Source organism: Microtus oregoni, unplaced genomic scaffold, assembly GCF_018167655.1.
Source record: "Microtus oregoni isolate MIOR12 unplaced genomic scaffold, Mior012 000053F_ref0000044, whole genome shotgun sequence".
In the NCBI taxonomy this organism is placed as follows: Eukaryota; Metazoa; Chordata; class Mammalia; order Rodentia; family Cricetidae; genus Microtus; species Microtus oregoni.
In genome coordinates, this window is record NW_024543829.1 from 12,070,330 (window position 1) to 12,097,510 (window position 27,181).

Here is a 27,181-nt window from a genome sequence, read left to right on the forward strand (position 1 = left end):
AAACAAACCAACATAGACCCCCCCCCCCCAACACTCTGTCACACACCCAGCCCTCCTGACAACAGGCACCAACCTGTGACTTCTTTATGGAATAAGTTACTCAGTTCATCAGGATATAACTGCACACAGCCCACACGGTCTGGCCCTCAAGGGCAGAAGCCAGGCACTTACCGTGTCTGCCTGTCTCCTCAGCTCTCTGATGCGAGCTAGGCTCATACCCAGGGCCTCATCCGTGCAAAAGCTTGATTACCCAGTTCCCTAGACTCCTGAGTCAAACTTGTCAACGGTCATAGTTGCATACCATATGACTGAAATTTTTTTCAGAGAGACCTCTCAGCTTTTGTTCATAACAAAAACAGCATGGGAGGCAGCACATGGGGGTCTGGCGTGGGTCACATTACTTTAATACAAAGTGTTCATCTAACACATTAAACAACTGAACATATTCTGGGTACAGGAAAAGATGGAAACAGATTATTAAGATAAGGTAAACAGACTGCCATCCACATAACTGTATCATTTTAATTCTTGTTCCAAGCTGCACACTGTAACAGATGACAAAAGCAGCCAAGACTCCCGTGGGAGTCAACAAAAACAGCTGCACTTCATGTCCAGCCAGGCATAGATCTCACAGGACCCGAATTCACACCTCAATGGCAATTCTTGCAAACCGATACTGCAGAGAGGCGGGTGGTCGCAGCAGCACCAGGCCCCTTGTGGCTGCCGGCTGGCTGGACAGCATTTCCAGCAAGCCAGTCAAACTAACAAACCCTAAGGCTTCTCCACAGCCCACGGCCATAGAGAAATCCCCCTGTGTGACGAAGCCCAGGAGGATTCTGGAGCAGTGTGACGTCAGTCCCGGGAGGGGGCCAGACCAAAGCCCCCGTATCAGAGCTTCCTGCTCTGCTGTGGGCGCCCCTGCCAGGCCCGCAGAGGCAGCGAGCTCTCGGCTCTGCCTCTTCTCCATTTTCTTCTTTTCTTTCTCTTTCAGAATCAGGCTTTTGAATGGATCACTGTGTCTGGATTCCAAGGGTCCATGGTAACAAGAATTCTGACTGAGCTGGAGCAGGTCCTCTTTGGACGGGACACAGATCATGGCGCGAGGCTCGGGGCTGCCCTTCCTGAGCAGGGACAGGCTGACCCACACCAGGGCTCTGGGGAAATCATCCAGAATGGACAAGTAGGCCTTTCTGGTCAGTTCTCGCTGGCCACTGCAGGGAGCCCGCCTGGCCTCAGAACTGGGCCCACACCAAGCAGAGAGTTGCTTCAGTAATTTCCTACTCCTACATGAAGTAACAGACATATAAAATTATAATTAAAAAACATTTAAAGCATATGATATATTTATTTATAACTAACATTCCTCTTTTCATGTGCCTGCCATTCTGAAAAACTTAAAATTTAACTGTGCCAAACTTAAAAACAAAAATTTTAGAATTGGTGCAGAAAAATAATAAGGCTTATAGAAAAATAAGACAGATCTTAGGGATATAATCAAAGCAAGCAGATAGAGTTTAAGGACAAAGAAGGATATAAAATGAGGTGAAAGAGGAGCACTATTCAAATGGGAGCACGTCACAGCATGCTGAGAAGCAGAGCTGAGTCCACAGCAGCATCAAGGGCAGTGCTCCCTGCATATGGACGCTGCAGCATCACCGTGCTCCCTACATACGAACGCTGCAGCATCACTGTGCTCACTGCATCTGAACACTATGCTCCTTGCACATGGACACTGCGGCATCCTCGTGCTCCCTGCACATGGACCCTGTGTTCGCTGTATATGGACGCTGCAGCATCCTCGTGCTCCCTGCACATGGACACTGCAGCATCACCATGCTCCCTGTATATGGACGCTGCACCATGACCGTGCTCCCTGAACATGGATGCAGTGCTCCCTGCACATGGACGCTGCACACACGAATTCCCAAGAACTGGAAAGGCTAACTCAAAACAGAGGCTTGTCACCCATCGGGGTCCCTGGTTTAGGACAATATTTCCAATCATCTCATCGGTTAGTACCATGTCTTAAATCAAAAACTGCTTCCCTAGCCGCCTATCACACATCAAAGAACCGGCTCCCTTTCTCAGAAAGTCACCAATCAGCATAGGAGCACGTTCAGTACAGAGAACAGTTCAATGGATGTGGCAGCTGCCTGCACTTACCGCAGAACACAGAGCCGGCTAGCGGCGGCGACGTGGCTCTCACTGGCACCGTGCTCTAAGACCATCTTGGTCCCTGCCTCTGCTTGACAGCCTGTGTCTTCTGGCTTTGTGGGGTTGTTTTCAGGTATGTCTGCCTCATTAGACTGGCAGAGCTCTTCAGGGACACGGGGCACTGTGAATTGTCTTGGGTTGTCTTGAGCACCAGGTACTGAGGTTACAGGAGATGCCTCTTGGGCCTGAACCCTGGACTCCCAGTCCTGCGTCAGCTGCTCCCAGGGACAGCAGAAAGGTGCCAACGTGCCAAACTTAACATAGTTGGGCCTTTTGGCAGGAGGGCGTCTGGTGAAAAAAGAAATCAATTTTAAACAACTGAACAGTGGAGAATTAAAACAGCCAAGACTATTATAACACATCTGCAGCCAACACGCACACACAAGACTCCCCAAGGAATGTATGATAAAGATCACCAACCCTGCTCATGAAGCTCCTTGTTTTCTCTGGTCTTTTTGTTTTGTTGTTGCTGTGTGCATGCATGTATGTGTGCGTGTAGTCCTGACCTGCCTAGAATGCACTATTGTCCACCAGGCTGCCTGCAAACTCTCAGAGATCCACATGCCTCTGCTTCCCCTGTGCAGGGTGTGCGCCGCTGCACCCAGATCTTTGGTTTTTAAACAGATCCCACATCTACAAATGTATGCGGCCTCTGGAAACCAAATGCAGTACCGCAGTGCTTACCCTGAGAGCTCCAATCACGGTGTCCCTGGGGCTGGGCAGTGTTATCCCTGGAGATGCACACGGCGTCTCCCTCACTTCTGACCTGACAACTGCACTAAACGTGAGTAAAGAGAAAGACTGTGTCCTGCAAACTTTTGTGTACGGGCAGGGTACCTGGAAGGATGCACAGAAAACTGATACTGTGTGTTTGGACGGAGGCAAGGACACACCAGGTCAGAATTTAGGGAGAAGTTCTGCTGTAAACCACAGGCCTCTGGGAAGACTCAAACTACCAATGTTCTGCTACAGCAGGGGTTCTTAACCTTCCTAATGCTGCAACCCTTCAAAAAGGTTCCTCATCTTGCAGTGACATATTATAAAAATATCTTCATTGCTACTTCACGACTGTAATTTTGCTGCTATTACAAATCCTAATGTAAATATTTGATATCCAGGATATCTGATAGCCCCTGTAGGGGTCTTGACCCACAGGTTTGAACAGCTGTGCTAACTGAACCTGTTGTCAAATCACCTTCTAAACATTTATGTTTATATTTATAGACTACTGCTGCTCTCAGCCACGGTCAGAGGAGCTTCTTCTGCAGTGGGTGGCAATTAGTGCACAGTCTTACAACTTGCCAAAGTACCTAGAATAAGTGAGAACAGCATGCTCAGCCATAAACAGCACAACTACATGGCCCCTTCTACGGCTCAGGGAACCGTGGTGCAGACAGACACAGAACCGAAGGAGGGAATGGATGCTACGCCACACCGTCTTCTGGACACGGCAGAGCCACACATACTAAGCCACGCCAAGCCACAGCAGTCATGGACACATGGAGACCATCCATACAAGGCCTGCAAACAGGCCTTGTCAAAACCCAGCAGGGATCTGGGAGGGGCTCACCAGGCCCTCTGAGGAGCTCCTGGCAGCTAGTGGTTCCCCAAGAAGAAGTCATTTTCTTCAGTGGTGTGGCCATTGTTAAGTTGCCCATGCTCCAGTAAACAGTCCATACCCATACTCACACAGACAGCCCTAATTAAATTCCATGAGTCAAAAAAACAAGAAAGGACAGGAAAACAGGAGGACCTGGGAAGAAGTCAGTAGGAATAGGGAGGGAGGTAAGAGAGGACAAGGGGGCAGCAAACACAATATATGAAATTATCAAAAAAATTAAAAAGTAAAGAAATTAACAAAATTTCTAAAAGAAAAAAAGAAAGGAAAGGAAAGGAAAGGAAAGGAAAGGAAAGAGTCTCCATAAAGTCCGGGACAGACTTAGGTCTACTCTGTGTCTACAAGAGCCACGGTGTCTAGAGGGGTGTTGGATCCAACAGTAGGCTTGAAATAAATGTGTTGGATGAATGAATGATTTAGACAAATACAGAGATGCATATAGGTGCAGTTTCCCAAACCACAGGGCAAGAAAACAGAGGTAACCTAAAAGGTCACTGATGAAGCACAGGCCCTCCACGCTGCAAACTTTCAGAACCACTCCAAGCTCCGTCCTGCACCACAGCCGGCAAGCTGCGCCAAATGGGCCTAATCTGCCCTGTTATCTGTTTTTATATGACCCATGAGCTGAGAACAATTTTCATATTTTCAATGGCTGAAAAAGTAAATGATTCTACTTCATGACACTGAAAATTTTACGAAATCCAAATGTGAGCGACCATACATAAGACCTAGTTGGAACTCCACCTCGCTCCTTTGTTTACCTCTGTGGCTGTGTCCCTGTCATGGAGACCAGGAGTCTACAAAGCCAACACTGCCATCATCTGGCCCTCTACAAAAGAAGCTTGCCAACATTTGGTTTATGATCATTGTTTGTTGATATGGAAACCAACACAATATATGATTAAATGAAAAGGTCAGGTCTCAAAATAGTGTGAAAAAGTCTAAATAGTGAAACTGAGTATTCTTAGTTACAGGCCCCTCAACAACAGTCCAGGAGGTACACAGACACACAGCCCATGACTGCTGGTGACCTGGTGCAGGATCAAGTCACAACTCAGCCACTAAGTCACTCATCTGTCTATCACTCAACAAACGGGCCAGACCCCTGCCTGTCTCTGTGGCTGTGGTAATGAGCAGGGATTCCCAACTTAGCCCTCCTGGTGCTCCCAGCAAAGTCACCGCAACATCCAACTGTCTACTCGTTCATCAAACAGCAAACATTAGCAAGGCCGACTGCACACGGTCTATGGCTGGATCCACAGGCACCACTCACGAGAGGGAGTTTCTGTGCTTCCGGGAGCCTACAGTTTAACGGGAATACAGAGACCTATGGTCCACTTCTCTATATATCAGAAATAGAGGCCCCCATCCACTCATTTCCAATGAAAGATCAGAGACTACAAGGATAAATACTAAAATACTAAAACAGCACATGTCTGTTTGGACGGCAGAACGGTAGCAGTATAAAGTGATCTACCCACCTCCATGGTTTCATTAACGCTTATAAATCAGCCTTTTAAAACAGAATCTCCACAAGAGTGGGGGTGGGGTGGGGTGAGATCTATTAGCAAGCATCTGAAATGCTTGTCTCAGTTCAGCTGTCCATCACACAAGTCAGAAAGTAACCGAGAGAAGGGCTGGACCAGATGGGCCTGCAAAGGCCAACAGAGAAGCTCCTGGCTAAAGCTTCTCAACCACCTCTTGGTAAGAGAGAAAGAACTCAAAAGGAAGCAATTGCGATGCTCCCCGAGCCATTAGGTGATTCAAGCAGACGCTTCTCATTCCTGAAGACAGACCAGAAGAGAGTCCCTTCCTTACCTTTTGTAGCTTTCTAGAAGATCCTTAGCTTGATCTTCAGCAAACAGAACCCCAGCAAGGCAGTCTGGGAAGTCACCTGGGATGTTAGGTGATCTTCGATACTGAGAATGCACTGTCGTCTCTTTCAATCCCCCAACTCTTGCACCTCGGTAGATCTAAAAGAAACGACAAGAGGCCCTGTCTGTTTACTGACTTGAAATGAAATTGTTTAACTGTCTAAATAAGCTACAAGGATTAATCCTAAAATATTAAAATGAGAAATAAGCTAAAAGCCCATCAAAAAGATAACAGGTAAATACATGCTAGGATAATCCTATAACCAAACACCACACAATAATGAATGAATTGACTTCAATACACGTGGAAAAATCCTCAGTACCCAGAGAATAACACAGGTTGCAGAAGCACACACACAATAAGGCGTAGAGCCTAAAAACATGTACTTTACAGAGATACACACATTTGATAAAGATATGAGAGCATGCACTGAGGAAAACAAACACCAAAATCATAATGGTGTTACTTCAAGAGCGGGGAGACTGGTGTGCCAGACGTGAGGCCCTGCCAGTGAACCTGTATGCTTAATTTTCTAAGTGGGATGGCAGGCCAAAGGTGCACAGCCCCTCAGTACATAGGACCTTATCTTTTCTATGTGAATGAAATAATGCCTAATGGTCTGGGGGATGGAGCTACACGAGAGAGTGCTTCCTAGCCTGCTAAGACCTTCAGTTCAACTCCTAGCACTGAAGAAAACAGACAAAAAAAAAAAAATACTTAATTAAAAGAAATTAAGTGGAACAACTTAAAAAAATAAAATAAACCCTTCCTAAATGATTAACAGACTGCTCCTTGCACTAGGCATAATTGCCAAAAATTTACTACCTGCATGAGTCTGACGCCGGCACGCCTCTCACCATCTCTAGCAGAGTCGTGCTTAAGCTAACCGGAAAATACACACAACACAGATTTTAATAAAAATGTTGGCTACAGTTAGGAAGACCAGGCTGGCCTTGAACTCAGAGATCTGCCTGCCTCTGCTGGGACTAAAGGCGTGCACCACCACCACCACCCAGCTATTGTTACTACTATTTAAAAATAAAATCATTCTACTTCAAAAACTTAGTATTGCTTATGACTAGGGTGTGGGACAAGGGTAGACAGGTGGATATCAACACATAAAGCAAGCGCATATGGAAATATCACAGAGTAGCTGTATAATTAATACGTTAATCACTGTGTTTTAAATAGTGCAACTATTGGGTGAAATCAAAAGGCAACTTACAAATGGAATCCAAAAAGCCATGCCCCAACCCTTGGGAAGGAGGACATCCCAGCCACTTCCCCAGCCCAGCCGGTCTTCGCCAGTCACTTTTCCTGGCTGTTGGATCAAAAGAATAGGAATCTTGGATTCTTGAGGCCCTAAAACAAGCTGTGACCCTGGCACCAGCAATTCACTTCTCATCCGATTTAAATCCTAAAGGGGAAGAAAACAAGTCAATAGAAACAGTCACTGTCTTCTAGATCGTCCTTCTAGACCTTCCTAGACCTTCTAGACCTTCCTAGACCTCCTATATCTTACTAGATCTTCTAGACTTTGTAGACCTTCTAGACCTTATTAGACCTTCTAGATCTTATTATACCTTCCAGACCTTCCTAGACCTTCTAGACTTTGTAGACCTTCTAGACCTTATTAGACCTTCCTAGACCTTAACCTTCTAGATCTTACTAGACCTTCCAGATCTTACTAGACCTTCTAGACCCCCTATATCTTACTAGATCTTCTAGACCTTCCTAGACCTTCTAGACTTTGTAGACCTTCTAGACCTTATTAGACCTTCTAGACCTTCCTAGACCTTCTTAACCTTCTAGATCTTACTAGACATTTTAGTTTCCTAGACCTTCAAGATCTATTTAGAACTTATTAGACCTTATAAACTTTACTAGATCTTCTAGATCATCTTACTAGATCTTCTAGATCACCATAGGAGGAAATTTACAAAGTGAGTTCCAGGTCAGCCAGGGCTACACAGAGAAATCCTGTCTTGGGGTGGAGTGGGGGAGAGAATGTATAAATAGGTACATGGAACACTGAAACATAAAATCACTTTGTAGTCTCTAAGACAGTGACTCTCCCCGTCATCCATGATCTTACCACTAATCCTGGCACGTTAGTTACCTGATCCGAGATTTTACTCTCTGTGACACTCCTACAGATATCACGGCTCCAGATGAAGCTGTGGGCACACTCCACGGGCACGCCCTCCAGAAGCAGCTGTCTAACTTGCTCATTATCTAAGAGGGAAGAGAAAGAGCCTTCAAACCACACTTTCTCTCCGTCAGTCCGAACACTGGCAGACGGCAGTGACGGGCATGTCCCAAACTAGAAGACAAAAACTAAGTTATTCTTATAGTTGGTTTCCTAGCCCTTGAAATAACAAAGGCTAATAAACACTTTTCTTTGATATTTACTTCTGTGCAGACACACAATTATAATACTAATAATTATAAGTTGCCCCTTGAATTTGAGATAATCAAATTTCTAGAAGACACTTTCCGTTACCCTCGGTTCTCTTAGAACTAACTTTACTGAGCTCGTCATTCCTGTCTGTAAAACACACCTCTCCGTTCCTTTAAGGAGAGCAATGTTTGTGAACTGTCCTGTCTCTTAAGGAAGGCACACTGCGCTCAGAATATCAGAAAGGAGGGTTTTCAGTCATGGACCCTTCCACACCGTCACTTAAACATGGCAGAAAAAAGTCCTTCAAATCTATATTGTCAGACTGAAGAATTAAAACTCAACTGGTGAGGAGGGGACAGCTATTGTTCCAAAATGCCAACATGGAACTCACTCAAAAGCACAAACCTGTGTGGGTCTACAGCCAGGGAAAAATAAGCTGGTAGTGACTAGGCACTGGCACGACAGATTTCAGGGAGGACAAAGCTGTAGAGAGCGGCACTAGTGTCTACAAACGCTCTTTCTCCTGGAGACTGAGCAGCGAGGCCTAAGGTGCCGTGAGAGTGTTCACGAGTGAGCACTGGAGTCCACCGCTGCCCTATACTATAACTGTGCTCACGAGCACTGGAGTCCACAGCTGCCCTGTGCTGTGAGAGTGTTCACGAGCACTGGAGTCCATGGCCTCCCTGTGCTGTAACTGTGCTCATGAGCACTGGAGTTCACGGCCGCCCTGTGCTGTGAGAGTGCTCACAAGCACTGGAGTTCACAGCTGCCCTGTGCCATGAAGAGTGTTCACGAGCACTGGAGTTCACGGCTGCCCTGTGCCGTGAGAGTGCTCACAAGCACTGGAGTCCACAGCTGCCCTGTGCTGTGAGAGTGTTCACGAGCACTGGAGTTCACAGCTGCCCTTTACCATGAGAGTGCTCACGAGCACTGGAGTTCACAGCTGCCCTTTACCATGAGAGTGCTCACGAGCACTGGAGTTCACAGCTGCCCTTTACCATGAGAGTGTTCACGAGCACTGGAGTTCACAGCTGCCCTTTACCATGAGAGTGCTCACGAGCACTGGAGTTCACAGCTGCCCTTTACCATGAGAGTGCTCACGAGCACTGGAGTTCACAGCTGCCCTTTACCATGAGAGTGTTCACGAGCACTGGAGTCCACAGCTGCCCTGTGCTGTGAGAGTGTTCACGAGCACTGGAGCTCACAGCTGCCCTGTGCCATGAAGAGTGTTCACAAGCACTGGAGTCCACGGTTGCCCTGTGCTATGAGAGTGTTCACAAACACTGCAGTCCACGGTTGCCCTGTGCCATGAGAGTGTTCACGAACACTGGAGTCCACAGCTGCCCTGTGCTGTAACAGTGCTCACGAACACTAGAAAAGGAAAATATGTCTGCCCACCTGCCATTCTGAAGGCAACCAGACTCCTTCATGGCTGTGGTGGTGGCAAGAACATACAGCCAAAGAGTATTTCAAGAGCAATTTTTTAAAGGAGCTACACACACAATGTATTTTCTTTCTTCCCTTTTGTTTTGTTTGCTGCTAGCCAGTGAGTGAGAAGCCAGAGTGCACGCTTACAAAGCACACACTTAGAACATGCCCCGTCACTGACCCATAATTCCTGCCTCCGAGGCCAACGTTAAAGCAAGCTCTTCTCTAGCAAGAGCCAATCCAAACAATCTACGGAAGCACATAAGCAATTGCTACAGACAGCGAATGAAGAAGAGCAGACAGCACAAAGGTGCTTTGAGGGTTTCTTCCCACTTTCCCAGTGCCGGGACTCAAACCCAGGCCCGTGCGATGTTAGGCACAAGCTCTATCACCACCCTACACCTCCAGCCTCAAAGACACTTACACAGTAAACCACTCTGTTAATGAAGCTGGAAAGTGTTATAAAAACATGTTAATAATTAACACTCAGGAGAACCTCTTCAAAGCCTGAGAATATAGTCAGGCTCCTAGGAACCTGTTCCTCTAAGAGCTGCCCAAGCTTCAGTTAATACAAGAAAATAAGGAGCTTGTTACCCAAAGCAGGCAAACTCATTCAAGCTAGAAGCACTTGAGTCGATTTTGCTATTGCTGCCTGTTCAAGTCAAAACGGGCAGAGAACAATTTCAGATATAGGCAGACTGGGCTAGGTCAAGGAATTACGTGTAAGTTGTCCTACTGTTGAGTCTTCTAAGGACTGATCTTTCAACTGATCCAGCCTCCCAAAAGTGTACCTCTACCCTTTGTTTTGACTCAGCTTGCTAGATGAGAAAAAAATACAGATATAATACTAATTCAGCTAATTCATGTGAAGAGTGTACTCCTTGCCAGGCATCTGACTCTTGCCCACAAACCAAGCATTCAGGATGCTGAGGCAGGAATACTGACATGTTCAAGGCCACCCTGGGCTTTATAACAAGTTCAGGCCAGCATAGCTACATAGCAAGTCCTTATCTCAAAACAACTAGGGACTGAACTAGGGCCACTCACATAGTAGGCAAGTACTCTACTGAACCACATCCCCAGCCTGAAAGTATACTCCTTTATGTAGCTCAACATCAAATAAAAGTATCTTCATAGGAATTACAGTACTTAAAACAGGTTCTAATGATCACAGCACTCAGGAGGCAGAGGCAGAGCTCCGTGAGTTCAAGGCCAGCCTGCTCTACAAAGGGAGTTCCAGGCCAGCCAGATGTACCCAGTGAGATCCTGTCTAAAAACAAAAACAGGCTGGAATGAAATCCACGACAATGTCTAACAGAGAATCTTACAGTAGAAACCAGATCATGTTTCACAACAGACTTTAATCTTCTTTAACCGATTCGTGCTAAACCTGTTAGGAAGGGTGTTAGAACTTCCCATCCAAACATAGATAATGAGGAAGCCAGAGGGATGCAGAGTCCACCCGCGGCTCTAAAGTGACTGCAGCTCCGTAATTCTCGGGAGACCCTCCCACGTACGCGGTTTCACTAGACCACTGAATGAGACAGCCACAGCAAGGCAGTCAGGCTCCACGGTGACTAACTTACCTGAGTCTTCAAATCCTCAGTCACCTTTTATGTGGACCTCTGACAGGGCCATTTATTGGTCCCTAGTAAGCTAGCTAACGACAGGCAGAGAGTCTGGAAACAAAACTGTGAAGTTGTTAAGACACACTTAAATGTTCTCACAAACTCAGAAGCTAGTTTCAATGGCTCTCCTAATTAATGTGTTTAAATGACACCATCCCAGCTGCAGCCAATCCCGAAATCAGTTTAAAACTCTAGCCAGTCCCAACCCACCTCCCAGCCAAGTGGTTCGCGTGGGTCCCTCCACTCTGTCAAAACCATGTGGTCTGATACTTCAGCACCTGGGATGGCCTTGCCAGGATTCGAACCTGGATCATCTGTATGGTCAGACAGAGGCTTCCAAAGAGCACAAGACCAGCTGCCGGTGCACATCCCTTCCTCACAGCTAAATTCTGAAGCTCCAGGCGTTTGGGAGACTAAAGAGAGACACACTAGAGAAAACTGAGGACTCTGGGAAAAACATCAAACTTGAGCAGTTAGCTGTGTGATTTACACCTCCCCTGAAAGACACTCTCCACGCCACATCCTCGGACACACACCTCATGGGACCCGACAGCTCGACCGGGAACATGGCAACACCTTACCTTGGTGTCTTTCTGGATACGGCAAAGCTCTGGACCGCTGTGGGGGCAAATTCATTCTCGGATCCCTCACTGTCAATCCCAGAATGGTACCTGCAGGAATTTCCGCTGGTGAAGAGACTCCTTCAACAGAACAGAAACAGAAGGGATGAGTTAAACAGAAGCTTAGATAGAGAAAGGCTCGCACGGGGCAGGTGCGGCTCAGTGAGCAAAGGCGCCTGCTGGAGGCTGATGATCTGACTCTAATCCGCGCGGTGAAAGGAGAGGACTGAGTTACACACACACACACACACACACACACACACACACAAATACAAATAAGTAAATGTAAAAAATGTGTTTTAAATCACAATATGTATTAATACAATCTTGTTTGTAGTTTGAACCTTTCAGATGTTCCTAGTGAAACTATTTTCTTGGAGAAATTACTTTAAAATACGTATCATCTTTCCCTCACAAATGTACTCAGAAAATAAATTAACACTTTAAAAGTAAAGTTTCTTGGGGCTGGAGAGATAGCTCAGCGGTTAAGAGCACTGTCTGCTCTTCCAAAGGTCCTGAGTTCAATTCCCAGCAACCACATGGTGGCTCACAACCATCTGTAATGAGATCTGGTGCCCTCTTCTGGCCTGTAGACAGAATACTGAGAATACTGTATACTTAATAAATAAATAAATAAATCTTTAAAAAAAAAAAAGTAAAGTTTCTTGCAAAATAAAATTTAAAGGACATAAAATTATCTTCCAACATGGACCAGTAAGTTTCTCATCAGCTACACATACACAGACATTGGGTGAGCTCCTGCTCGGCTGCTCACTTGTAACTTCAGAATGCCAGTGACTTAGAATACTAACAACCTTAATTCACAGGCGTGAGCACAATGCCTCAATCTTGGACTCCAGCTTCTTACTTGCTTCTCGAGTCACATCACAGCAAATAAACGCAACAGAAAGCAAGACCACTCACTGGGGCCAACTGCTCTCTGCCCCGCTCCCCACCCCTCCCCAGCACAGTAGATTCTCCCTCTTTCTACCTCCCAGCAACTGAAAGATGGCTTCTTGTCTTTGATGAAGGACAGCGCCATCAGAGCTCTTGCAAGTGTCGCTCCACCAGTGATGGGCTGTCTCCTCTGCATCCTCTTCCCCCTGGAAAACAAGAACTCCTCCTCAGCAGCCAGGCCTAACGACTGTGGTGAGTCAGTCCTAATGATCGCTACCTTGTTAAGAAGGTTGTAACACAGCTGGCCCTGCTCCCTTTGTTTCTGGGTGTGAGAATAACTCATTCACCAGGAGCAGTGAGGATGCAAGTGTACTTGAGAGAAATTACTACCAGACTAACACTCTAATTAGAGACTTCGCAGCCTTTACAAGACGCTATTTAATCAAGCACCGCCACTCTTCCTTGTGCACGCTTCCTACGGAGGTGCTGGCCCTCCCCCACTCTCACCACCTCCTCTCTAATTTAACAATAAAATGCTCCCTTCTCACCAGGCCAGAGCTGTGCTACTCTTAGCAACACCAGATAAGATGCACACACGCTTCACTAACTCCCAGGCAAGGCTGGGATTTGGCAAGGTTTCCATGGTGTTTTAAGTACGAGATACATGACAGACATGCCACCAAGAGCAGTGATTAGTGCTGGACCCTACAGCAGTAACTTGTAAGACGGGCCACCTGACAGAACACAGGCAGCAGAGCTAAGTGGTGTGGAGCACAGGCTCCAGAACCAAACCTGAATTCACGTCTTTACTCTATAACTTATTAGCACATGGAAGAGCCTATGCTAGGCACTATGCTAAGCCCTGGGGACAGAACAGAGGGCAGAACCGGGCAGAACTGGGCAGAACCGGGCCTGCTGACCATCATGAATCGCAGAGGCCAGTGAGAGACACAGGTGTTATAAGCACAAGAACCAGACTATACTAGTAAGCTGAGGAAAAGTGCAGGAAGCTACAGAACAATGTGGGGGGGGGGAGCTAAGCTGAGGGCACAAGGAAGGGTTCGAGAGGGAACACAGACTGTATGAGATGAGCTGAAACTTAAATAACGAGGGAATTTTAGCCCAACCAAGAGTAGCACAACAGAATGTTAAAAAGGTAGAAAGAAAATAAGTACAAGTCAAGGAAATGAAAATGACACATTCTGACCATGAAAAGCCAGCACGGCCAAAGGGTGAGGAGAGACTAAAAGTCTAAGATGACACAGGCCACAGTACGGGATCGAGTGAGTTTAACCTTAAATTACATGAGAAGCTACTTGGGAATTTATCATCTCAACAAGCAGTGAATTAACTGGGTTTGGAATATAGCTCAGGGACAGCTACAGCGACTGCCTGTCTAGCAAGCAAAAGGCCTGGATTCCATCTACCAAAAGCAATGTGACAGAAACAACAAAAAGTGAATAAAATGTTAAAAGATCACTGTCCATCCTGAGCAGGAATAACAAGGGAACGTCCTAAATCCACTCGGGGACCCCAGGCCGAGACAGCAGCGGAGGCCGAGACGAACGCCAAGGAGACAGAGAGGGGCTGCTGTCGTGGTTTAGAGCCTCAGCTTGATCACTGTCTTTGCCCACATCAAATCCGAGGCTCACCTGCTAAATCAACTGACTAGGATGGAAAATAAAGAGATCTGAACCCAGAAGGAGACCCCTAACCACACCTCATGCTCAAGGCCAGCACTGTCTACACATCAGTCACAAGCCACAGAGAGAATTCATCTTTAGTTAAAATTAAAAGAGGTACAAATTCAGTATCTCAGCCATTCAGTTACATTTTTAAGTGTTCAATGATGTCATGTGAGTGGTGGTTATCAATCTTGAGAACACAAAAGAATATCTTCCCTGCCTCTGATCCGAAGTGCTGAGTGGACATACTACTTAACTTCCCAGAAAATCTATCATAAGCTAAACTAAAAGAAGGAGGAGGAGGAGGAGGAGGAGGAGGAGGAGGAGGAGGAGGAGAAGGAGGAGGAGGAGGAGGAGGAGGAAGAAAGGGGGAAGAAGAAAGAAGACTAGCAGACAATTTCAGAGATTTTTTTAGAGGCATTCCATTGCCCATCTATGGAGAGGAGATTACCTTCTATAAGAACCAGAAAAGCAAGAATAATCTATAATTTAAAATTCAATTTGGCTAGCCGGATATGATGGTGTAAACATTTAATCCCAGCACTTGGGAGGCAGAAGTAGGCAGATCTCTGTGAGTTCCAGACCAGCCTAGTCTACAGATTGAGTTCCAGGACAGCTACAGCTGTAACAGAAAAACCCTGTCTCAGAAAAAAAAAAAAAAAAAAATTCAATTGAATTATGGCACCCATTGAGATTTAATTTTCTAGAAGTGAAAGATTTTTTTTTTAAAAAAAAAATTTTGTTAACAAAAACAAGTTGGGAAATACACGTTTAAGGAACAACCGATGGGCTATCAGATCATACGTTAGGTTTACAGATCTGCCTGGACCAGCACGACAGTCACATTTACTCACTGTGTGTAGAGGAGCAGCCCTCAGTGCCGAGGTCAGGATGCAGTGGGAAAGAGGACCAATCAGCCGGAACCTGTTCATCTCCATCGTCAGATCACTGAGAAAAGGCCAATAAACACAAACTCCCATCACTTATGATGTCTGCACCACTGGCAATGGGACAAGTCACAGCGGACATGGCAGGCCACAGGACAAGGCAGCCAGCATGACTCAGGAGGTGGAGGCAGGCAGATCTCTGAGTTCAGGACAGCCAGGGCTACACCGGGAAACCAGAAAAGGGGGGAGCGAGGCCTTCCACGGTGAACACAGCTCCTACCTGATGACGACCCCTGTAGGAAGACAGACCCACGAACGCGGCTGGCACGGGTCTCTAGTCCCATCGCCAAGAGTTCTCTTGGTGCGTCGAGCGCTCTCTGCATCGTCTTTCCTTTTCCTTTTCTGGCCTATGCTGTCATCAGCTCCTTCAGGCTGACTTTCCTCTCGGTCTGCTGTCGGGAGTGGGTCAGGAACGGAGACACCTGAGCTGACGGGTTCTGAGCACTGGCACACTGCTCTCATTTCCTCCAGGACAGCCTAAGGAGTTGTTAAACATGTACTTTACATCCTCAGAATTTAAACACACACTGACTGCTCCTGCGGAGGACCCAGTGTTAAATCTCAGCACCTACACAAGGGCTAACAACTGTCTTATTCCAGTTCAGAGAATCAGACAGCCCCTTCCGGCCTCCCTGGGCACCAGGCACATACATGGTGCACAGATATACATACAAGCAAAACACCGACACACATAAAAATAAATAAATAAATAAATACATTTTTTTTTTTTTTGAGACAGGGTTTCTCTGTGGTTTTGGAGCCTGTCCTGGAACTAGCTCTTGTAGACCAGGCTGGTCTCGAACTCACAGAGATCCGCCTGCCTCTGCCTCCCGAGTGCTGGGATTAAAGGCGTGCGCCACCACCGCCCGGCAATAAATACATTCTTAATAAATATTTTTAAGCTAAGCAGTGGTGGCGCACGCTTTTAATCCCAGCACTCAAGAGGCAGAAGCAGGCAGATCTCTGTGAATTCGAGGCCATCCTGGGCTACAGGGCAAGTTCCACGACAGGCTCCAAAGCTATAGAAAAACCCTGTCTTGGGAAAAATAAATAAATAAAAATTTAAAATAAAAATTAAAAACGTGTGTGTGTGTGTGTGTGTGTGTGTGTGTGTGTTTAAGTTAAATGCAGTGTTACAAATTGAATTGGTGGAGAAGGGTATATTCATTGTGGTAATCATTACATTTTATATACATACATATATATATACATACACCATATTCAAGGTAAAGATAGCCATTCTTTGTTCAACAGTTTTAGATAGAAAGAATTTTTTTAAATAAAGAAGTATCAGTCAGGTATGGTGGCACATGACTTTAACCCCAGCACTTGGGAGACAGACGCAGACAGATTACTGCAAGTCCGAGGCCAGTTTGGTCTACATGGCAGATGCAGGACACTCAGTGCTACACAGGGTCAGTCTCAAAAAAAAAAGGAAGAAAGGATAGAAGGAAGGAGATTCATTAATAAAAGTATCATACCAAACTGACAGTCAAACTTTTATACCACTGAAATTTCTAAAAGATCGTCTTCCGGTGGTAGTTAAGAATGGAACAGTGGGCAGGAGAGACGGCTCCGCAGGTAAGCGGGACTGCCACCATTCTGAAGACACGACTTTGATCCCCGGTCCCCACACGGTGGAAGAGCGGATTCACACACGCCGTCCTCTGGCCTCCACGTCTATACCCACACATTGTATAATAAATACACAGAATGCGACAGAAAGATATACCAGCTTAAGGGTCGGATGAAGCCAGATCCACAGTTGCCTATCCTCAGACGTATCCCCCGGGGTCTTCCTAGGCTTCCAGAGAAACGTGACAGGCCCCAGCGTTTCTCTGGGATACGTATTGGCCCGGTAAAGCACAAGACTCCCTTGTCGCTTTCCAGACAAGCAGTGAACCGCAGCGAAGGTCAGTCCTGCAACAAACGCAACCAAAACACCCTGACTTCAAGGGCTCACAAGAAGCCTTGTTTCTTGAGAGCCGTACTATTAACCACTGTTAGTCTCCACAAGAAGCTTAAAAGAGAACCAGGCACACAGAGAGCTATCCAAAAAGATTTGTTAAATGAATGACTTCATGAGTTTCAAGTTGTTTCCACCTAAGTTTACTCCACAGAATAATGGCTCACTTTACACAAAAGAATGCTATTAAAGATTTAAATATCAACTTAACCTTTCTTACGTTAACACACACACTGGGAGTAAGAATATTTCACATATTGTCATATTAAAACTATGAAATGCTTACAGTAGACACTCATTCAACAAATTTATAAACACACGAAGATTAAAACAGTGCCCGGCTTTGGAAGCGATTACCTGTGTCTGTGCTACACATCTGAGAAAGCGCCCTCAGTATTTCCTCCTCTTTGCCCTTCAACTCCAAACAACAGTAATACGATAAGTCCTGAACAAAGAAAAAATATAATTAAATATGCTATGATCTGTTTACAAGGCTTAAAAAAAAAAGCTAAGAAGCCAATGCTATATCAGAAAACTTGCTGAGAGATGCAGGAGGTTAAGAGCATGTACTGCTCTTACAGGGGACTCAAGTTCAAGTTCCAGTACCCGCTTTGGGTGGCTTCACAACTGCATAACTCCAGCTTCTAAGGGGATCTGATCTAACACCATTGGCAAAAAAGAAAACCTGTTCTAGCCGGGCGATGGTGGCGCACGCCTTTAATCCCAGCACTCGGGAGGCAGAGGCAGGCGGATCTCTGTGAGTTCGAGACCAGCCTGGTCTACAGAGCTAGTTCCAGGACAGGCTCCACAGCCACAGAGAAACCCTGTCTCGAAAAACCAAAAAAAAAAAAAAAAAAGAAAACCTGTTCTAAGACACAGATTAAACCACCCAAAACCGCTTCCACAACTCAAAATCTACAGCCTGCCTATTACTATACATTAGCAGATATTCTGAAGCCAATCTGAGTCAAAGGTCAAAATGAATCTTCATTTAATTCATAACATACAGAGTCCTACATTTTAGCAAGCATATTTTATTTTATCCCACTCACATTGGCTAGTTCAAAATGGGCTATAAAAACTGCTGCTTCTAAATAAAGTATTGTTCTTTCCTCAGATCGACGCAAGGTAAGAAGCCATAGGAAAGGAGCAAGACAGAATTTCACAAAGTGAGCTGAAGTCAGGGCAGTCCCTGACTTGTACAGCACACCGCTGAACTCTGACATAAGCAATGAACTTCCTGTCTTCCTCCCATGCTGTCCTGGCTATGCCAGTCTGACTAACGCACAAGGAAACCGAGAGTACAATCTTGCTACTGTAGTTAGGATGAAGAGAGACGGGGCTGAGTACTGAAGAACCCTGAAGAACTGTGGCAACAGCTACAGCCTTCCCTACAACCTCACAATCGGTTCTACCGTTCCCTGCATCGCAGGAGAGGGCACCAAGGCACCGAGATGGCTATTTGTGCAACGCTACATGGTTCAGCAGAAGCAGCATTCATGCCGGGACCACTGACACCCAGACCAACCCTAACCACAACAGCTTGAAACAAGCCCAGTTTACTCAGCAATCAGAACCAAAAGACAGAATTAGAGCTGTGCTTTAGACAGATCCCGAGCAATCTCTACCATCACTGGCCTAGAAACCTTCCTGCCAACAACAGCGCCCTCTCAGTTATCCGTGACCAGATGGACCTCGCCTAAATTTGTACAACCAGACTCCCAGCTCAGTAGCTGTATGGTGAGTTACCCAGACCTCGTCTATAAACAGAAACTTCCTACCTCATGCTGTGGTTGTAAGGACTGAATGATGGAACACATGGAAAGCACTGAAAACCGGCTGGATATAGACGGCCCTAGTCCAGTATTGACTATATGAGACCCCGTCTCAAAAACAAGAAAATGCACACATCCCTTAGATGTCCACCTCTCCCACTAAGGCTGCTTCATCTCCAGCATAGCCGTGTCCCAGTCCTCACAGAAAAGACTTATCACAATGATATTCTTTGGAACAATCAAAAGCAAGTTCTGGGAAGGCTCCCGGTACTGCAGCAAAGCACACCTGTAGGAGGCAGAGGTTCGTCATGGCGCGGTAGCTGGCCCGGTGGCTCTTGGACGTGGGCCTCTCCCCGAGGCAGTAGCCCCACCTCTTCACCATGTGAAAGCGTTTGGCATGCCAGATGTGAGTCTCCAACCATATGTTCTTCTTCTGTCTACGGTTAAATTCCAGCGTCCGGTTTATGTGACATCTTCGGGCTTTGTGGCATTTATTTTTTGAAAGTTCCTTTTTCTGATGAGCAGCTTTCTCTGCCTACGGTTTAAAGAAGAAAGGCTGACCCTGTTTGTAAGCACCTCAGGCCACAGCTGAATGTTAGGAGTTCAAACAACTATAATACATGGGCCACTTTGCTTAACTGGTTGGTTTAGAGTCTTACCCACACTGGTCAGAGAGGGAGACAATGGAAAGTGAAGATTTCAGAGGCAAGAAAAAGGAAGCAAAGTTCTAACACTTGCTAATAGGCAAGCCTCTTTTTTTTTTTTTTAAATATTTATTTATGTATTATGTATACAGTGTTCTGTCTGTGTGTATGTCTGCAGGCCAGAAATGGGCACCAGACCTTATTACAGATGGTTGTAAGCCACCATGTGGTTGCCGGGAATTGAACTCAGGACCTTTGGAAGAGCAGGCAGTGCTCTTAACCACTGAGCCATCTCTCCGGCCCCAGGCAAGCCTCTTCTTTTATGAAGATACAATACTTATAAAATTTCAACACATAAGGCTGGAGAGATGGCTCAGTGGTTTACAGCACATTGTTCTTGCAAAAGACCCAGGTTCAATTCCCAGCACCCACACGATAGCTCACAACCATCTGTAATTTCTGGTGCCCTTTTCTGATTGTCTGGGCACCAGACATGTACATAATACACATACATACATACATGCAGGAAAACGCTCATACACATAGGACAAAGTAAACAAATGTAAAAAAATGTTCAACATAGTAGCATAAGCTTCCTGTGGCTATTAGCGGACAGCAAGATTAATCAAACACTAGCTTCTTGCTTTAATCTTTACATAAGAAATACAGAAATGGAAACACCAATTCATTCATTTAAACATGCTACATTTTGCTAAGAAACAAACCTCACATTTGATTGATAAGTGCAAAATTCCTAGTTAGTTTTCACACTTAAATCTCTTCTATTATTAAGCTAAACTTCTTTGAAAACAAACTCTTTATAGATAAGGATTTTAACTAGCTGGATTCTAACCCGCTCCCAGCACAGTACCAACACACTGTAGGCATTTCATAAATACATCTTGATGCATATAGTAAAGACGGGTAGCCGGGCGATGGTGGTGCACGCCTTTAATCCCAGCACTCGGGAGGCAGAGGCAGGCGGATCTCTGTGAGTTCGAGACCAGCCTGGTCTACAGAGCTAGTTCCAGGACAGGCTCTAAAGCCACAGAGAAACCCTGTTTCGAAAAACTAAAAAAAAAAAAAAAAAAAGGGTAGCTTAGCCAATTTTAGAGTAAAGCCCAAACATAGTCAGATCTGTATAAAAAGATTAAAACCCCAGTACTAGGGAGGTAAAGGCAAGAAGATTGGTTTAAGTTCCTCATTAGCTACGGATCACATTTAAGACCAGCCTGTGCTATGTGAGAACCTGCCTCAAAAAGAAAAAGGAAGGAAGGAAGGAGAGAGAGAGAGGGAGGACAGAGGGGTTCCAAGTGCTGTAATTTAAACTCTTGGGAGTGGGATAAGGTCTCACTATGTAGCCCTGGCTGGCCTGAAAAATCACTACATAGACCAGGCTGGTCTCACACTCACAGAGCTCCCCTTGCCTCTGCCTCCTGAGCCTTGGGGTTAAAGGACTACTAGGAGCAGCTATAATATCAAACTACCTGCTAAAGTAGCCAGCGAAGGTGGACAGGGCTAGATAATGATCAAAACAAAAATATTCAAGCAAAGTAAAAAAAAAAAAAGTTAATAGTAGGTGTGATTTCCTTAAAATTCTTCCAGGCCAACACTTGTGAACCCTTCTGGAAACTACTAACCTAAACGTTAACACTAAGTGGATGCCCACCTCTTTTTTGGCCAACTCCTGCAACCGTCTAGGAAGGCGTTTGACATTGTGGCTCATGGCTCTTCGTCGCATGTGCCGTGGAAGAGTCTGGAAAACCAGCGAATTCGATGACTTCTGGGCCACAGCTTTTAACATAGCACTGATTTCAGCAGCGCGTGCTTGCGCGAAAGTAGAGGCTGTAAGGGAAACGCCAAGGTCACTCACAGCAGATCTGGAGTCAGTGGTCGAGTAAGCGCCAATACTTGTCATTTCTGTGTTCTAGTCCCTGGAGAAGATTCTTTTTCCAAGTTTTCTAAAAGAATTCCATTTTCAAGCTAGAAAAAATTTTTATCTTCCTAAATATTCTAGTCCGCAAATAAGGTTAGCCAACTTTGGAGTTGTGAAGACCAGAGACTGTAAGCACTTACAGTCATGGCACAGAATCACAACCTGTGCTTCCTATCTCTTTAGCTGTGCACTGTGTTGTGCGCACATGGCTACATGCACCCGGATTCATACGTGCAGGGGCCAGAGGAAGACATCTGTGTGTTCCTGTCACTCTCTGGTCTCCAGCTGAACCGGAATCTCACTGGTCTGGTTGGACTGGACTGGCCAAAGAGCTCCCGGGGTCAACCATGCCCAGCTTTTCACACTCGAGTGTCCCAACCTCTAATCACAACCGTTTTTAATCGCAATGCTCACAAATGGAAAAAACAAAGGGGAAAACTTTATTAAGAGCTTGATTTCAAGGGGGTCATCACTTTCTGCTTTTTCAAAACCTGTAATATTTATTATTGGTTTTTTTTTTTTTTTTTTTTTACTGAAAACAGAACCAGTGTCAAGCTTCTCTTTCTGCACATATCTCTTTCTGTAAACTGGTGCTAGTGAAATAAACAAATTCATCTAAAAACAGAGATATCAGAAAGCACACCTAAGTAATGTTCAAGGAACAGAGTGTAGGTGATGGTGCATATAGAAGTGACAGTGGGGATGGAGGTGAGGATGGAGGTGATGTGAACCTGGAGGCCAGGCTTTCAATCTCGGCTTCTACGGCTTCTGCAGTACTTTCAGAGGGAGAGGGAGAAGGAAGTTAGGGGAACAGCTTACAAACAGATTGATGAGAGGACTCAGAATCTGAAGAGAGAACACCAGCCTAAGGATGTAATGGTGGGAGCTCAGGCTAGAGGTGAGCAGTGGTAAGAACAGAGAGGGAGAGCCAGGCAGGGCAGCAGACAGCAGCGTGCTGGCTCTAGAAACAAAGAGCTCAACCTCCTTACCCACACCTACCGGTTATGTATTTGGGGATCTCCTGGGATGTGCCCTCAGGACCTGCTTTCCAGCCTCCCTTTTTCTTAAACATGATTTTGGAGGAAGATTGCTCATTCCCATCAGACTCAGGGAGCAAGTGGGGACTCATCTTGTTCTGCCACTGCTGTGAGGTTCCAGAATGAAGTTCTAGGAAGTTTTTAAAAATAAAACAAAAGAAGTATGTTACGAGAGGTAGGATAACCATAGAGAATTAACCTGTTAACCCTACAACCATCATACAATTTTTTTTTAAGATTTATTTATTTATTATGTATAAAACATTCCTTCCATGTATGCTTGCATGCCAGAAGAGGGCACCAGATCTCATTACAGATGGCTGTGAGCCACCATGTGGTTGCTGGGAATTGAACTCAGGACCTTTGGAAGAGCAGTTAGTGCTCTTAACCTCTGAGCCATCTCTCCAGTCCCCATCATACAATTTTTAATATTTGCCCATACTCGTGTGTGTGTGTGTGTGTGTGTGTGTGTGTGTTGGTGTGGGTGTGTGCACGTGTTCATGCATGAACACAGGTTCCAAGGACTGAACTCAGGTCTCCAGGCTAACCCACCAAGCACTTGTATACTCTCAGGCCCCACTATCTTTTCTTCTAAGAAGAATCTTGGGTAGCAAGGTGACTTTCACAAGAACAAGCCCAAAGTCACAAACGGAGTTAGGTAGCACAACAGGTACTCACGTCAGTGTGACACAATGACAGATACAGCCGATGATCGTGTCAGTGTGACATACTGGCAAGCGTAACAGTAATCACATTGATGCGCCAGGTCAACGGAAACAAGGAAATTTTCTCCTTTGAGATTTCCAACATAACATGAATTATTAATCAAAGCCCTATAATTGCTATGGTATAAACATCTGCAGACAGGAGAGGTCAGGAAGAACTGCACAGGGTTCCTGGCTATCCCATTGGCATGTGAATTAGGCCTCTATAACCTTTAAACACATTAGAAGGTTTGTCACTGTGAGCTATAAATGAGATAATATTTGGGAAAGCTATACCACATAGCAAAGTTGCAGAAGATCCATTTTTAGATCAAATCTAGAGCTTAAGAATTTAAATCTAGGGGCTGGAGAGATGGCTCCAAGGTTAAGAGCACTGAGTGCTCTTCTAGAGGTCCTGAGCTCAATTCCCAGCAACCTCATGGCGGCTCACAGCCATCTGTAATAAGATCTAGTGCCCTTTTCTGATGTGCAAAGATTCATGCAGACAGAACACTATATACAATAAATAAATCTTTAAAAGAGAGAGAGAATTTAAATCTCACGTTCAACCAACCAGGTCTAAAGCACCCTGCTCCTTAAACAACCTCTCCAAACTGGCCTTCTCTACAGCTGTCCAGTGGACACCTCCACCCTACCATTTCACAGGGGTCTGCGGTTATCACATTGGTTAATTTCTCTTAGGAAATATAGGGGTATAACTTAAATCAAACATATCAGCTCTAAAATATGCATAATCATACTATGGCAATATGTCTTAAAAAGTCAAGTGAACCCTCAGTAAACAGCAAACCTCCACTCCAACAAAATTATCTGTCCTCCCTTCTTCCTCCCCTTTCTCTTTGTTTCCCTTCATGTCTCTCTGTCTCTCTCTCTCTCTCTCACACACACACACACACACACACACGAGTAGAACAGAGAACTTAATCTCAAACACATTGTAATTTTATGTGTCATTATCACATGGACTCAAACATGGCACATGAATTAAGGTCAGAGGACAACTTTCAAAACTCAGTTCTCTCCTTCCACCATGGGTTCAGGGAATGGCACCCAGGTGGTCAGGAGTGGGTGGCCTGGGCATCTCCCACTGAGTACTGACCCATGGAGCACCTGACCCACTGAGCACCTGACCCACTGAGGAGTACTGACCCACGGAGTACTGACCCACTGAGCATCTTACCAGGCTGTAATTTTAAAGTCTAGAAACAATTCATACTGGTGGATTCTATTGCTTTCATTTTGCAAAAAAACAGAATGAAATTCAACTGTTAAGTGACTCACATGGGGTGACCCCAAAGCTGAGAGTCAAACCCCAGGCAGAGCTGGAGGTCCTTGCACTACTCTGTACTTCTCTACCCTCTGTCCGTCAGAGGAGAGCAGCTGGGAACCGAAACTTGGGCCAACCGAAGTTCCTCTGGCCTCTACCCACCCAGGGATGATGGCACGGCTCTGCGTTAGCATGGGGTTACAGGTGAACTTTAACAAGAAGACAGACTTGCAAGATCTAATAACAGAGTTTTTTGTATCTCTCTTTAAATCAATTTAAATTGTTTACCTCTGAGATGAAGGCTAGCAAACAAAACTGGCAAAAAGCAATTTAACTCAAAATAAAGTAGAAAGGGCACTGTGTGCATCTTACCTTGTTTTTGAGATTGAAAAGGTCTCCCCGCTCCAAAATGGTGCTTTCCACCTCTTTCAGCCCTAAACCCAGAGGCTAAAGTCACATTAGTGGGCTGGTTCCTCATTTTCTTAGCATGTTTTCTTTCTTTTGCGTTCGACATTTCTGGAAAGGAAGCAATACACTTAACAGAAGGAGAGAAAACTCTTATTTCGAAAACAATGAATTGCCAGACACGGTTGTTCACATCAGCATTGGGGAGGCAGAGGCAGGAGGCTCAAGAGTTATCCTTAGCCACACAGCACGAGACCAGCCTGCCTACCTGAGACCCTATTTCAAAACACAACAAAAGGACTTAATTTTAAAGCGGACCAGCAAGATGGCTCAGCAGGTAAAGGGACTTGCTGATGAACCTGATGGCCTCCATTCAATCCCCGGGACCTACACAATGCAAACAGAGAGTCTACTCCTTAAAGTTGTCCTCTGACAACTACAAGCTCACTGTGAAATACCCCTAGGCCCCCACACTAATAAATACCAAAGGTAAAAACAATAAATTTAATAAATGTTTATATAGCTCAAAATTTGATGACACCAAAACATTACCACGGTCATCTATAGCAGGTATTCCAAAAAAGCCATGAATGATATCCATACCCAAAACTCATCTCAACAGAAACACACATGAAGCAGAGGCCCGGATCCCCCACTGTCCTTCAGCCTTGCACACATGGAGCAGAGGCCCTGGATTCTTCTCTACTCTCCCACGGACAAAGAAAAGCAGAGGCATAATGACCAGCACCACAGTGATGGCATGCCAACGACGGCATGCACGCTCCACCGTGGGATAAAGGACACCCGGAACCCTTTGTGGAATTTAGAGGCAGCGTTTGTGTTCCAGCCCCTGCTTGGCCACTTACTGTCTCCCTAAGCCTTAGCTTCTCTCTGTAAAACAAGAGGCGAGCACCCACTCTCACGGTTTCGGTAAGCACTGGATACGAATGCAGAGGGCAGAGTGGTGTGGGATTTGGTTTCCGTGTGTGTTAATAGCTACACTGAAGCTGGGCTTTTCCAATCTGGGTAACCAGTATCCTTAAAAACGTTTTTGTTTGCCAGGCAGTGGTGGCGCACGCTTTTAATCCCAGCACTTGGGAGGCAGAGGCAGGCGGATCTCTGTGAGTTCGAGGCCAGTTTGGCCTACAGAGAGAGTTCCAGGACAGCTAGGGCTGTTACACAGAGAAACCCTGTCTTGAAACCCGCTCCCCCTGGGAAAAGAAAAAAAAAAGTTATTGAGGGAGTAGATTTGAGACAGGGTCTCTCTGTGTAACCTTGGCTACTAGCCTCATACCTACGGAGATCTGCTTGCCTTTGCTTCCTAAGTGACATGCACCACAAAAAGAGAAGGAAGGAAGGAAGGAAGGAAAGAAGGAAGGAAGGATGAAAAAATAAACAGGTACATCTACCTCAGAAAGTGCAAATTGGATTTTATCTTTAATAAATAAATTCAATAAATCTTTAATAAATGGTAAATTTACACCAAATACACTAAAGAATTGCTTTAAAATAAACTTCTTTATGATATATTATCGGTAACTGATTTGTACATCTAGTTCATATACCGGGGTCGGAAGTGGGAAAACGCTGAAGTCCTGAGCTAGAGGAAGATGACGCCCCTGACACCGGACCCCAGTAGCCCTGAGGCGATCTTTCAGAGAAAGGAGGCAGGGGTGACGAAAGGCAGACCACACCTCTGCTTGGTTCCCCCCAGTGAGCCACCCCGCCTCTTTAGGGAACCAGAATAGGACGCAAGCGCATTCCCAGCGTGGGTTCTGCCTGGCAGGGCAAGGACGAGCATAAAGCTCCAAGGGAGCGCAGCAGCCAGAGGCTCCGGACTGGAAGAGGGCCCGGCAGCATGGACCTCGGCATGAGAAAGATGCCCCGAACCGACCCCGCTACTGCAGGCCGGCGTGCGGTCCCACACGCGGCCCCCACGAGCTGACGAACCCCGCTAGGCACCAGCTCCTCAACACCAACCTGCCAGACTCTCTGAGGGTTCCGCGGGTCAGAAAGCTCCCACCGCAGCGGCTGAGTGAGCAAGCGAGCTGAGGACGCAGGCGCCAGCACAGCGGCTTCCTCCACGTGTCCCGGAGCCGCCTGCGAACTACAA

At 45.8% G+C, this 27,181-nt stretch overlaps 1 protein-coding gene across 1 annotated transcript; it reads right to left on the reverse strand.

Annotated features, from left to right (window-relative positions):
- Positions 1-395: 395 nt before the first annotated feature.
- On the reverse strand, positions 396-27,150 carry Pop1 (POP1 homolog, ribonuclease P/MRP subunit). Its single transcript, XM_041637432.1, has 16 exons — positions 27,049-27,150; positions 25,036-25,179; positions 22,634-22,801; positions 21,368-21,543; positions 19,341-19,589; positions 17,637-17,724; positions 17,046-17,233; positions 15,534-15,790; positions 15,221-15,314; positions 12,776-12,887; positions 11,746-11,865; positions 7,827-7,942; positions 6,933-7,124; positions 5,651-5,805; positions 2,164-2,502; positions 396-1,283 (listed from the first exon to the last, which is right to left on the reverse strand). Exons 2-16 carry the CDS (start codon positions 25,175-25,177, stop codon positions 644-646), a joined length of 3,036 nt encoding a protein of 1,011 aa, XP_041493366.1. The 5' UTR covers positions 25,178-25,179; positions 27,049-27,150; the 3' UTR covers positions 396-643.
- Between the last annotated feature and the right edge of the window lie 31 nt (positions 27,151-27,181).